General features: G+C 37.2%; 1 protein-coding gene across 2 annotated transcripts; it reads right to left on the bottom strand.

Annotated features, from left to right (window-relative positions):
* Positions 1–261: 261 nt before the first annotated feature.
* Positions 262–3,864, bottom strand: LOC142524238 (zinc finger CCCH domain-containing protein 17-like). Of its 2 annotated transcripts, none has more exons than XM_075628119.1 (4): positions 3,770–3,864; positions 3,596–3,685; positions 2,488–2,598; positions 262–2,305 (listed from the first exon to the last, which is right to left on the bottom strand). In XM_075628119.1, the coding sequence occupies exons 2-4, from the start codon at positions 3,683–3,685 to the stop codon at positions 422–424; spliced, it is 2,085 nt and encodes a 694-aa protein (XP_075484234.1). In that variant the 5' UTR covers positions 3,770–3,864; the 3' UTR covers positions 262–421. The 2 variants fall into 2 exon arrangements, with proteins under 2 accessions (XP_075484234.1, XP_075484233.1); XM_075628118.1 differs by having other exon boundaries at positions 3,596–3,694; positions 3,770–3,862.
* Positions 3,865–11,731: the final 7,867 nt, after the last annotated feature.

Raw genomic sequence — 11,731 nt, 5'->3', positions numbered from 1 at the left:
TTTTCCCTGAGCACACAAATTTATATAAGATTATAGAAAAGACAGAATAATTCTCAATTAATTATTGGGTAAACCGGACTGTTCCGATCATCTGGATGAGGAAAAAAATCGAGCCTAATATAAACAATGTTTTGTCGAAAAGATATCGACGATTCATGGGACAAGATGTTTGGATCGTGGGCGACGGGCCTTTGGCACGTAGAAATCCATTCCAGGAGGGAAACAACATATCCACCCAAGCAAAAGGAGATAGAAAACATGGATAAGAAGGCAGATAATGAGGGATGCATGAGCAGAAGTTAAAATCACCTTTACTTCTGATCTCAAAGTCAAAACCATTAAAGCATAATATGCCAGTTCCACAAAGATAAAACCAATAGAGACAGTTAAGACGTGGTAAAAGCCATAAAATAACTTATCTTCAAGAATACATGACTCCCATCTTCTTCGCGAAGTCGTCGTCATCGTCGTCTAGGTATTCTCCATCAGCATCTCCATTCTCACCATCATACAAGTCGAAGTTCTCCCCACCCACATGCTCATAATCAGATTCCCCATCTTGATCCACCACATCCGCAGCATTAATATCATCTTCAGCTTCTATCCTGCTCAAAACAGGCTGCTGCCGGGTGGAAGAAATGCCTTCTGTTTTGTCAACTGATACAGGCTGGTAAACATCATTATTACTATCAACAGGCGCTTTTGTCTTACCGTCGGATGTAGACGAAAGAATATCTGAAGGAGTTGATGAGATCTTGGCCATGCCATTTCCTTCATTACTTTCTTCAGTGATACCATCAGAATTTAATGATTTCTTTATACTCAATGTTCCAATAGTTTCACCTCTCTTCCGCTTTAAAATCTCTTCCAGGGGCATAGGCCCATCAAATGAAAGAACGTTGCCACTTTCTTGAATGCTAGCTTGTTGATTTCCATCCAGCGTCAGATGTTTTCTTTTACCAAGTGATTGTTGATTGGACACATGCTGTCCACTAGGTTGAGCATTTTTCTTGTTCTTCAACTCCGCGAGACTTTTTGGACCAGTAAAATTAGCAACATCTTCAGTAGGCGTGTCTCTTCTGTAGTGCAGATCATGATGGTTCTTCCCACCATTACGGAAATCTTCGTCCACCCTCCCCATTATTCTGTCTTGGATCCTTCCCTGGTGAGAGGAGAAATTTGTCCTTGCCGGAGATAACCATCCACGATCAGGACACAATAGAATTCCATCCCTCGCATTTGTAGGAGATGATATACTAGGAAGCCTGATCCTTCCTTTAAAGTGAATGCTACGAAGGGAATTCTCATGCAAGGGAACATATTGCTCTTCTCTATTGGAACCTGGATATCTTCGCTCTTCCCCGTGCCACTCACGGGCATGTTCATGGCTAATGACAGACCTCAAACCATTTGCCTTCTTACGCTTATTTAAACGATGCCTTAGATCTAAATCTTCAACCTGGTTAATGCCATCAGCTCTAGCATATGACTTCCTATCAAAATAAGAGCCTCCTAACACCCTCTCAGATGAAGCTCTGCGCTGCCCCAAAGCATGCTGACCCTCAGGTTGCTCAGTTAAGTCATACCCATGAGGAGCCTGAAATCTTTCACCATCAATATCAGCAATCATATTGAAATCAGTGGCACTATCGATGTCATATTCATCCCCCACTTCATGTTCCCCTGGCCTTCCATAATGATCTTCTCGAGGAAAGTACTCAGAATCTCTTCGCTCATCATCTACAAGGACATCAAATCCAGGAGAGGGCTCCCTGGAAACCTCTTCTACATCCTTATTGTTTGTGGCCCCAAGTTCACCTGATAAATGAGGACGCTCGGACCAACTGAATGAGTTTCCATTGGTGACAGAATACCCCGGTAAATCATTGACTCCTGACATGTGTGATATTCTCCTATTCATTGAAAACTCGTTCCTAGGGGGAGCAGTTTCTGTTTCAACAGTAGGTTTTGTCCTTTGCAAAATTTTGATGGAATTAACTGTATCTATATGTGGGACCTTTTTCTCATGCTCAAACTTTTCATGACCATTCTTAAAAATTGTGGGTTCAGTAGCAGAGGCTGTTCCTGGCACTACTGAGGCTTTGTTACTCACCGACTTCGGTGTGTGGAGAAAGGGACACCAATCACCTTTTAAACAAAGCCCTTTCGGGAAAAACACGCAGGGAACTATTTGTTTGTTTGAGGCATTTGGAATGTGTGAAGTTGATGCTGTGACATTCTGTGGTTGAGTTGCAGATTGGCCAGCAGGCGTTGGGGTTTGTGTTGACAGCAATCCATCAAGAGGCTGAAGAACCAAACAAAAAATTATTGAATAAAAAATTAAGTGTGGACAGACTGCCAATACTCTACACATTGTTTAATAATAAAATAGTGCATCATGACTAGCATCATGAGAACTAAAATTTACTAAGCTAATTAAACATCAAAGTCAACATGCTATCTACATCGAGACAGATATGGACTGACCAGATGCCGAAATCCACACTTTGGATTTAAGCAATTACTATGCAACCAGAACCAACAGTCCCTTGGATTTACTCTTGCAATGTCACTATGTCGATATTCACACTCACTTCCCTGAGGAATGGAAAAAATTGGAAACAATATTATATTTATTAGTTAAAAGCATTTAAATCCAGGTGGCGCACAAGTGATCCGCATATTAATAAAAAAGAAAGACAAAAGTCATGCTCAAATCAACAACAAATATAACATCAATTCCTCAATAAATCTGATATCGAAAAAGACAAAAGTCATGCTCAAATCAACAACAAATATAACATCAATTCCTCAATAAATAAGATATCGAAAAGCTGTTAAACTATACGTGCTTCCCAATCCAGCTAGATGCCCGAATCTTAATCTTGTTCAACACTCTTCAACCAACTCTTCTAAACTGTCAAAAATCCGTCTATTCTGCTCCAAGCATACTGACCAGCAAATACAATTAACTATCATTATCCAAAATATTATACCCCATCTCCCCCAAAGCTCTGAACCAAAGGCTACTCTTGAAAGAACAATTAATATATCCATATTCAGTATCTCTTTCTGACACAACACACACCAATTCAGATACAGAGTACACGAAGGCCACCTCTTCTGCATCATCTCACAAGTTGACAGCTCACCCAGCACCGCAATCTACGATAAGACTTGATCCTTTGGTGGGATCGGAACTTTCCAAACGATATGAAAGAGAGGGAATAAAGGAAAACTACTGACTAATCCGAAAGAAAGACATAAAAATTTCGAAAAGATACATACACCAGTCTCAAAGTTGAGTTCCTCTATACCAAGAAAAACAAATATAAATTTAGACATTTGGAAAGGAAACACTCAAATGACTGCTAAATTCTCAGAAATACCCTACCAGCAAAACTAATTGCAAAGGAATAATAATCTAACCCCAATTCTTAAAGCTTCTAGCTGCAGTAAAAGATGCCATAATTTTATTGGGAAAAAATCTCAAGGTCAAATTAAATCGAATCCAAGAAACGCAAATCCCAATCCCACATAAAGAACTGATCCCAACAGAAGTAAGATGCAAGCTAATCAAAACAAAAAAAAGGACCTTTTTGCAAGTTAAAGGAGAAGCCAGAAAGTAAACGCAATCCGTGTTCCTCTTGACGGCTTCTTCCACAGCTAGTGAAGGGCCCGACATCTTCAGAAGCTTCAAAAAATCACAAAATAAACAAAAATGGGTGCGGATCTAGGGTTTAAGAGAATTAGAGAGACGAATACATACATGGATTCAGAAGAGCTTGTCCCACCGTGTGTGTGTGTGTGTGATATAGGGATGATAGAGCTTGTCGTATCGGCTATAACTCTTTTTTTTTTTTTTTCATTTTATGATACCCTCTACTACCAATACAATTGGGTTCAGCCCAAGACCTAATGCATGTTTATTTTTATTTTATTTTTTAGAAAACGATGTAATTATTTTAGTAAGCCTATATATATATATATATATTCTCGTGTCCAAAATCCAGTGGAAATTTTTTAATTTTTTTTTTGACAATCAAAATATTTGTTTGAGCACTCGTATGGTTTTAATAAATAAACATACACAGGATGTTTAGTTTTTACCTTTAGTGAAATTTAACTTGGCTCCAACTACGCCGGTATAAGCGAACGTAGCTCTTGTTGTAAATCTCACGTACATTCTTCAAATCTTATTTCTTCAATCTCCTGATCCGGTCCACGACTGAATTACTTGTTCCTCTTCTAACTTGCACTAGAAAGTATAGAAGGATTTAACGTTGGAGATTAAAAATCGAGAGGCGGCATAAATCAAATATTCTTTGATGGAGGCCGAAAATTTTGAGAGAAAAAAGAGAGCAATTTTCGAAAATTCCAATCAAGAGGATGGAGGCTAGATGTGGGTTCACAACTCTTTGTGATTCAGGATATAATCCTTTATTCGGGCTTACCCTTATTTGCCTCATTCTATGTATCAAAAATTGATCATGAGAATGTCAGAAATCGTATCTCTGATTAAACGCATCGAACCATGGTAAGAGCGTCTAGTAGCATCGCCCCATGATTCCCTATGTATCACTGATAGTGCCTGCAAGAACCAGTCGATTATGATTAGCATACAGTACGGTCCCTTCATCTCATATACTCCGATCGAATCTGCAACCTATTGGTTCATCGAGGGTTGCATAATAATTCGATAATTATGTAATACATATAAATAGTGGCATCGCATGTATTGGAGAATTCCTTCTCCAATGTGCATCTCATGCTCTGTCAGAGATTCCATGCACTATTATTTCATCAGATTACATAGGATATCGACACCCGTAGCTGAGCGGTGAATCCCCGACTACAATGCACTGGCTCCTACATGTGTCGCAATTGTACCCAGCTTCACCACCTGACGACTCTCCTAGAGCCGGTAAACGAGTCAAAGCACAACCCTAGCATATAGAGCCTCAGTGTTGTCCCGGGTCGTAAGGAATAATGGTGTACAATCATAACCACGGACTTATCCTCTTGATGAATAATAAACACTTGGAAAGTCCGAGGGAGAGTTTTTCGGTATAATCATCATATGACTACCCATCTGCGTGTTAGGACATCTCTATGCCCTTACCAAGAAACGCAGTACACAACATCATATATGCTAGTCTCGGGCTCAAGCGACCTTTATCCATGTTTAGGCGGCTGAATCGACTATGAACGAATTTAGATCATACAGTGTTTACAAATGAGTTTCAACATCGAATTATGATTCATTTGTATTAAATTATAATCAAGGTCTTTATCTATGTTTGATAACATGGGTATACAGATAAAAAATTAACAAACCATGAAATAACGAATTATATAAAATAAAGATTGTTTATTACAACTGAGTCAATGAAATCACTGGCCAACAGTTGGCATGCAGGACATCTATTCTAACAATCTCCCACTTGCCCTAGAGCCAACTACCCATAAACTTTAATTTCATTGCTTCGCGATGCTTTCCAAACAATGGTACTGGCAAGGGCTTTGTAAGTGGATCAGCAACATTATCTGCAGAGGGGACTCTTTCGACTGATATATCTCATCTTCCCACAATCTCCCGGATGATGTGGAACTTTCTCAGTACATGTTTGGATCGCTGATGAGACCTTGGTTCCTTTGCTTGCGCAACGGCACCAGTGTTGTCGCAGTACACTAGGACTGGATCAACTCCATTAGGAATAACGCCCAACTCTTGGAAAAATTTTCTCATCCAAACTGCCTCTTTGGCTGCAGCAGATGCATCAATGTATTCAGCTTCAATGGTGGAATCTGCAACGGTGTCTTGCTTTGAACTTTTCCAAGAGACAGCCGCACCATTAAGAATGAATACAAAACCAGAGGTCGATTTTGAATCATCTACATCACATTGGAAGCTAGAATCAGTGTAGCCTTCCAATTTTAATTCTCCACTCCCATAGACCATGAACAAGTTCTTAGTCCTTCTCAAGTACTTAAGAATATCTTTCACGGCCTTCCAATGCATTTGACCAGGGTTCGCCTGATATCTGCTTGTAATACTCAGAGCGTAAGCAACATCGGGACGTTTTGATATCATACCATACACGATACTACCAATGGCTGACGCATATGGAATACGTGTCATTATCTCTATCTCTTCATCAGTTTTGGGACACATAGCTTTAGATAGAGTAATACCATGACACATTGGCAAGTATCCTCTCTTGGACTCTTCCATAGAGAATCGCTTCAGAATGGTATCGATATAAGTGGCTTGTGTGAGTCCTAGCATCCTTTTTTATCTATATCTATAGATTTGTATTCCCAATACATAGGATGATTCACCCATGTCTTTCATCGAGAATTTACTTGCTAACCATACTTTAGTTAATTGCAGTAATCCTACATCATTCCCAATGAGCAGGATATCTTTAACATAAAGTACTAAGAATGTCACTGCACTCCCACTAACTTTCTTGTACATGCATGGTTCCTCAGGATTTTTAGCAAAATCAAATTTCTTGATAGTGCTATCAAATCTGAGGATCCAACTCGTTGACGCCTGCTTGAGACCATATATTGATCTCTGAAGTTTGCATACCTTATGCTCACTTCCTACTGATGTGTATCCCTCAGGTTGAGACATATAAATTTCTTCTTTGATGTCTCCATTGAGGAATGCAGTCTTTACATCCATTTGTCATATCTCATAGTCATACCATGCTGCTATTGCTAGTAGTATTCTAATGGACTTAAACATAGCAACTAGTGAAAAAGTTTCCTCATAGTCAATTCCTTGCCTTTGAGTATAACCTTTTGTAACCAGTCTTGCTTTGAAGGTCAATACCTTTCCATCCGCCCCAAGCTTTCTTTTGTAGATCCATTTGCATCCTATGGGAACGATTCCCTCAGGTGGATCCACCAATGTCCAGACTTGGTTTGAATATATATAGTCCATTTCAGACTGCATGGCTTCAAGCCATTTGGTTGAATCAGTATCAGATATTGCTTCTTTGAAATTCATTGGATCACATCAAACACAATGCTCATCACGGCTTTGTTCATGAAGAAGCGTATATCTTGCAGGTGGTCTCATAACCCTATCAGACCTCCTAGGAGCTTGTACTTCAACTACTGGTTGTTGGAAATTGGTTCAACTTCTATAGGTGAGGGAGTATCTTGAATTTCTTCAAGTTCTATCATCTTGCCTTTTCTATCTAATAGAAATTACTTTTCCAAAAAAATGGCATTTCTTGAAACAAACGCTTTTGCTTCATTCGGGATGATAGAAATAATATCCAACAGAATTCTTTGGATATCCTACAAAGAAGTACAAAGTGGATCTACTATCCAATTTGTCTCCCACTGTCTGCTTCACAGTAAGCAGGACATCCCTATATTCTCATGTAAGAATATTTGGGAGTTTTTTTCCCATCCATATCTCATATGGTGTTTTATCCACTGCTTTAGTATGGACATTATTCAACAACATTGCCCCAGTTTCAAGCGCAAAACCCCAAAATGACGTAGGCAATTCAGCGAATCCCATCATAGATCGAACCATGTCCATCAAGGTTCGATTTCGACGTTCAGAAACACCATTCAATTCTGATGTTGCTGGTGGAGTGCACTGTGAGAGAATCTTATTCTCTTTTAGATAACCCAAAAATTCAGCACTTAAGTATTCTCCATCTCGATCAGATCGAAATGCCTTAATACTTCTTTCTAGCTGGTTTCTATTTCAGATCTGAATTCTTTGAAGTTTTCAAATGCTTCAGATTCATGTTTCATCAAATAAACGTACTCATACCTCGAATGATCATCAGTAAAAGTAATGAAGTAGGAATGCCCAAATTTTGTGCTAACACTTAGCGTGAAACAAACGTATGTGTGGATCAAATCCAGCAGACCATGCGCACATTCCACATTTCCACTGAATGGAGTCTTGGTCATTTTTCCTTTTAGACAGGACTTACAAGTAGGTAGAGAATTTATGTCTGACAAGTCAAAACATGTCTTCTCCCACTATTTTGTGCGTCCTTCTTTGGGAATTGTGACCTAGTCTAGCGTGCCATATTTTTGTTGGATTCGGATCATCTAATTTTCTTTTGTTTGTTATTGAAATCCTATTTACTTGGACATTCACTTATCATTTCCAGAACATTTCTGGCGCATATAATTTCTTAGGTCCGGATTTCTTGCAATGAAATAAATATGATCTGACTTATCGGGCTTTGTAGGCCCTTTAAGTGTCCTTCAGAGTTTGCCTCTTATAGGGTTTGTTTTTCTTGTGAGGGACAGAACATTTCTTTCCCTTACCTTGTGGGCCATTTTTCGTCCTTACGAGGGGCCCATTAGAAAAACAACATTTCCTGTTTTATGATGATCTCATAAGTCATAAGCGTATTGACTAGCTCTTCAAGGCTATCATCTATCTTATACAAATTGAAGTTCACCATAACCCCGTCAAATTAGGAAGAGAAAGACAACAATTTGATGTTATCAAGTGACTCGTTAGAAATCACATATTCCAGGCCCACCACATTCTCAATAAGCCCAATCATATGTACAACACGCTCATGGACCAAAGCCCCATCTTGCATGCATGTAGTCATGAGCTTTTATAAATGATGTGCATCACTGTACGAGTTTCATATACCATGCAACTCTTGCATGTGTATTCGAATGTCAGCAGCATTCAACATTTTCTCAAACTGTCCCCACAGTTCAATTGACATAGAAGCGAGCATGTTACACTTTAGCTTGCATACTATGGTCCTAACATCTTGCATGCTTTGTCAGTTCAGCATGACTGACATTAATGTGTATGCTATTTTCTCTGAATTCAGAACAATTTTCCCAACCAGTGTTGAAAATTAGATTCGATTAGCTTGTTAATAATAAAAATGGATTATGTGACGAAATCGAAAATATACTTATATGGAAACATAATAATTTGATTTTAAAATAATTCTAAGATATAAAATATGGATTTTATTTATAAATTTTCCTCCACTATTTTGACATTTCCACCACCATCTGATGAAAAAGGGAAATTGTATTTCCTTAGTGGGCACGTAGAATCTAATTAGCCAATTATAATAGCGAATAATATCAGCCAATTATAATTTCTAAAAGGTAGAATCTGATTGCATCCCTATGCAACCTCCGCGTGTTTTGTCTCACATTTAATAAGGAACCAATAATATGACGCCGTTTATTTTCACGTGTCAAACTGACCCATCAATATTGAATTGTAGTGGACGGTCGCCATGAGTTCCCCAATAATATGAGCCGAAGTCATGGGAGTTCCACTCAATTCACATCATATGTCCGGTGGAAGTCACAGCTTTCCGACATCCAGGCCTCCCCAATATAATGAGCCAGACAGTGTCTGCGGGTAGCGATCAACATGCAACTACGATTGATAGAAGGCAAGGAAAAATTAAACTCTTTTAATTTTTACTTTTCGGTTTGATATAAATTTTGAATTATATTCAAAATGAGGGATTTTAATTTTAAAATTGTCTCATCATTTTAATTTAAAAATCGCGTGCCATGTTTGTATGTTTGCCGGATTCATGCAACTATATTATTTAATAATATACATACATGCATATTACTATATATCGCATATATCATAATATGACATTCAACAACAAATAAGGATGATCGATCGCCAACATTATTAGATCCATGTGCGCCAAACTGGATCCAGGTCCAAAACCTAGGTGAATGCAGGAATACAAATGCAACTATTACAAGTGCTTCCAATATTTTACATGTCTTCATCTTGTGCATCAGGCCCACCATCTTCCAGTCTTGATCTCCCACTATTTCTAATAGTTACATTTAAATAGCCATGACACATAAGAGATACATCTCATGGGGTGGGAACATGTCATAAACCAGGCCCACTTTAATAATATCTAATATCAACAAAATGAATAAAATAATAAAATATCCTAACATACACCAAACACATTGGTCAAGACTCTCGATCATCCTCCAAGCATTTAATATCAAATATTAATATCAATTAATTAAACAAATTTAATTAATTGATAAATCATGTATATAATAATTTTATCACTAACCACCACAATTATGAAAGAATTTAATAAATTAAATAAACACCTTCATTTAATTTTCAATTAATTCAATTATAATTGATTTCTTGTAAAACTAATTTTTAGCATAAATAATTAAAATCATATTCTAATTATTTATTTTACGAGAAAATTAGTAATTTTCCAAAAATTAACTTTTCAAAAATAAATTGAATAAATTTTCATAAAATATCAATTTAATCCAAAATTTTGAAAAATAAGAAAATCGCACCCTTGGTCCAAATAAATCAAGCCCAATAATCAGCACGGTGCCCGACACGTTCTCGGGCTGCTGCCCGCCCACTGCCCGAACGTTTCGAGCAGTCGCAGGCACGCTGTGCGCCCTGCGCACATAGCCGTGCGCCCGCGGCGTGCATGATGCGCGCAGACTGCGCGCACGCTGGGCGCAACTCCTGCGCGTGTGATGCTCTCGCGGTCTTTCCGGAACAGTTCTGGGCAGATCCAGAAATTTTTTTTTATTTCTGAAAATAATAAATTTTTTATGGTGCATCATTTTTCTGAAAAAATTTCTTGTGTGGTTAGAAATAAATTATTCAATATGATTTCAAACCATAGGATATAGAAAACCTGGCTCTGATACCACTGTTGGATCTCGGTTTTCTCATGCCCAAAACGCAGCGGAAGTTTAAAATTTTTTTTTTTTGACAATCAAAGTATTTGTTTGAGCACTTTTATTGTTTTAATAAATAAACATACATAGGATGTTTATTTTTTACCTTTAGTGAAATTTCACTTGGCTCTAACTACGCCGGTATAAGCGAACGTAGCTCTTGTTGTAAATCTCACGTAGGTTCTTCAAATCTTATTTCTTCAATCTCCTAATCCGGTCCACGACTGGATTACTTGTTACTCTTCTAACTTGAACTAGAAAGTATAGAAGGATTTATCGTTTAAGATTAAAAATCGAGAGGCGGCATAAATCAAATTTTCTTTGATGAAGGCCGAAAATTTTGAGAGAAAATGGAGAGCAATTTTCGAAAATTCCAATCAAGAGGATGGAGGCTAGCTTTTCGAAAAATTGTGAGGATTAATTAATAACCCTAAACCTAATATACATATATATAAGCTTAGGGTCCATTAATTAAATTAAATACCTAATGGGCTTAATCAATTAATTATTCTAGTCCAACTAGTTTAATTTATTAATTAATCTTTTAAAGTCAAATTAAGAACCTTAATAATATGTATATTGGTCTTGTACTCCTACAAGTCCATTATACATATACCCATTACATTTAATTTAAATATTTTATAAATTCAACATTTGGATTTAATATTTAAATTATAAATTCAACTCTTTGAATTTATCACATCCAAAATTTAATATTTAATAAACTCAACTTTTGAGTTTAATAATTTAAATTCCCAAATTTTATAAATTCAAATATTTGAATTTATATTCTCCAAATTTTATATATTCATAAATTCAACTTCTTGAATTTACTATCTCATAAATTCAACTACTTGAATTTATTTTTCTCAAAATTTAATTATCATAAATTCAACTCCTTGAATTTACTAAATCATAATATAAATTCAACTCCATGAATTTATTCTCTCAACGGGAACAAACGATCTAGTGCTTGTGTGACCCTCAATGGTTC

The sequence above is a fragment of the Primulina tabacum genome, chromosome 14 (genome assembly GCF_025594145.1).
Source record: "Primulina tabacum isolate GXHZ01 chromosome 14, ASM2559414v2, whole genome shotgun sequence".
NCBI classification, from domain to species: domain Eukaryota; kingdom Viridiplantae; phylum Streptophyta; class Magnoliopsida; order Lamiales; family Gesneriaceae; genus Primulina; species Primulina tabacum.
Note: the sequence above shows the minus strand (reverse complement) of the source record. Positions and strands in the feature narration are given on the sequence as shown.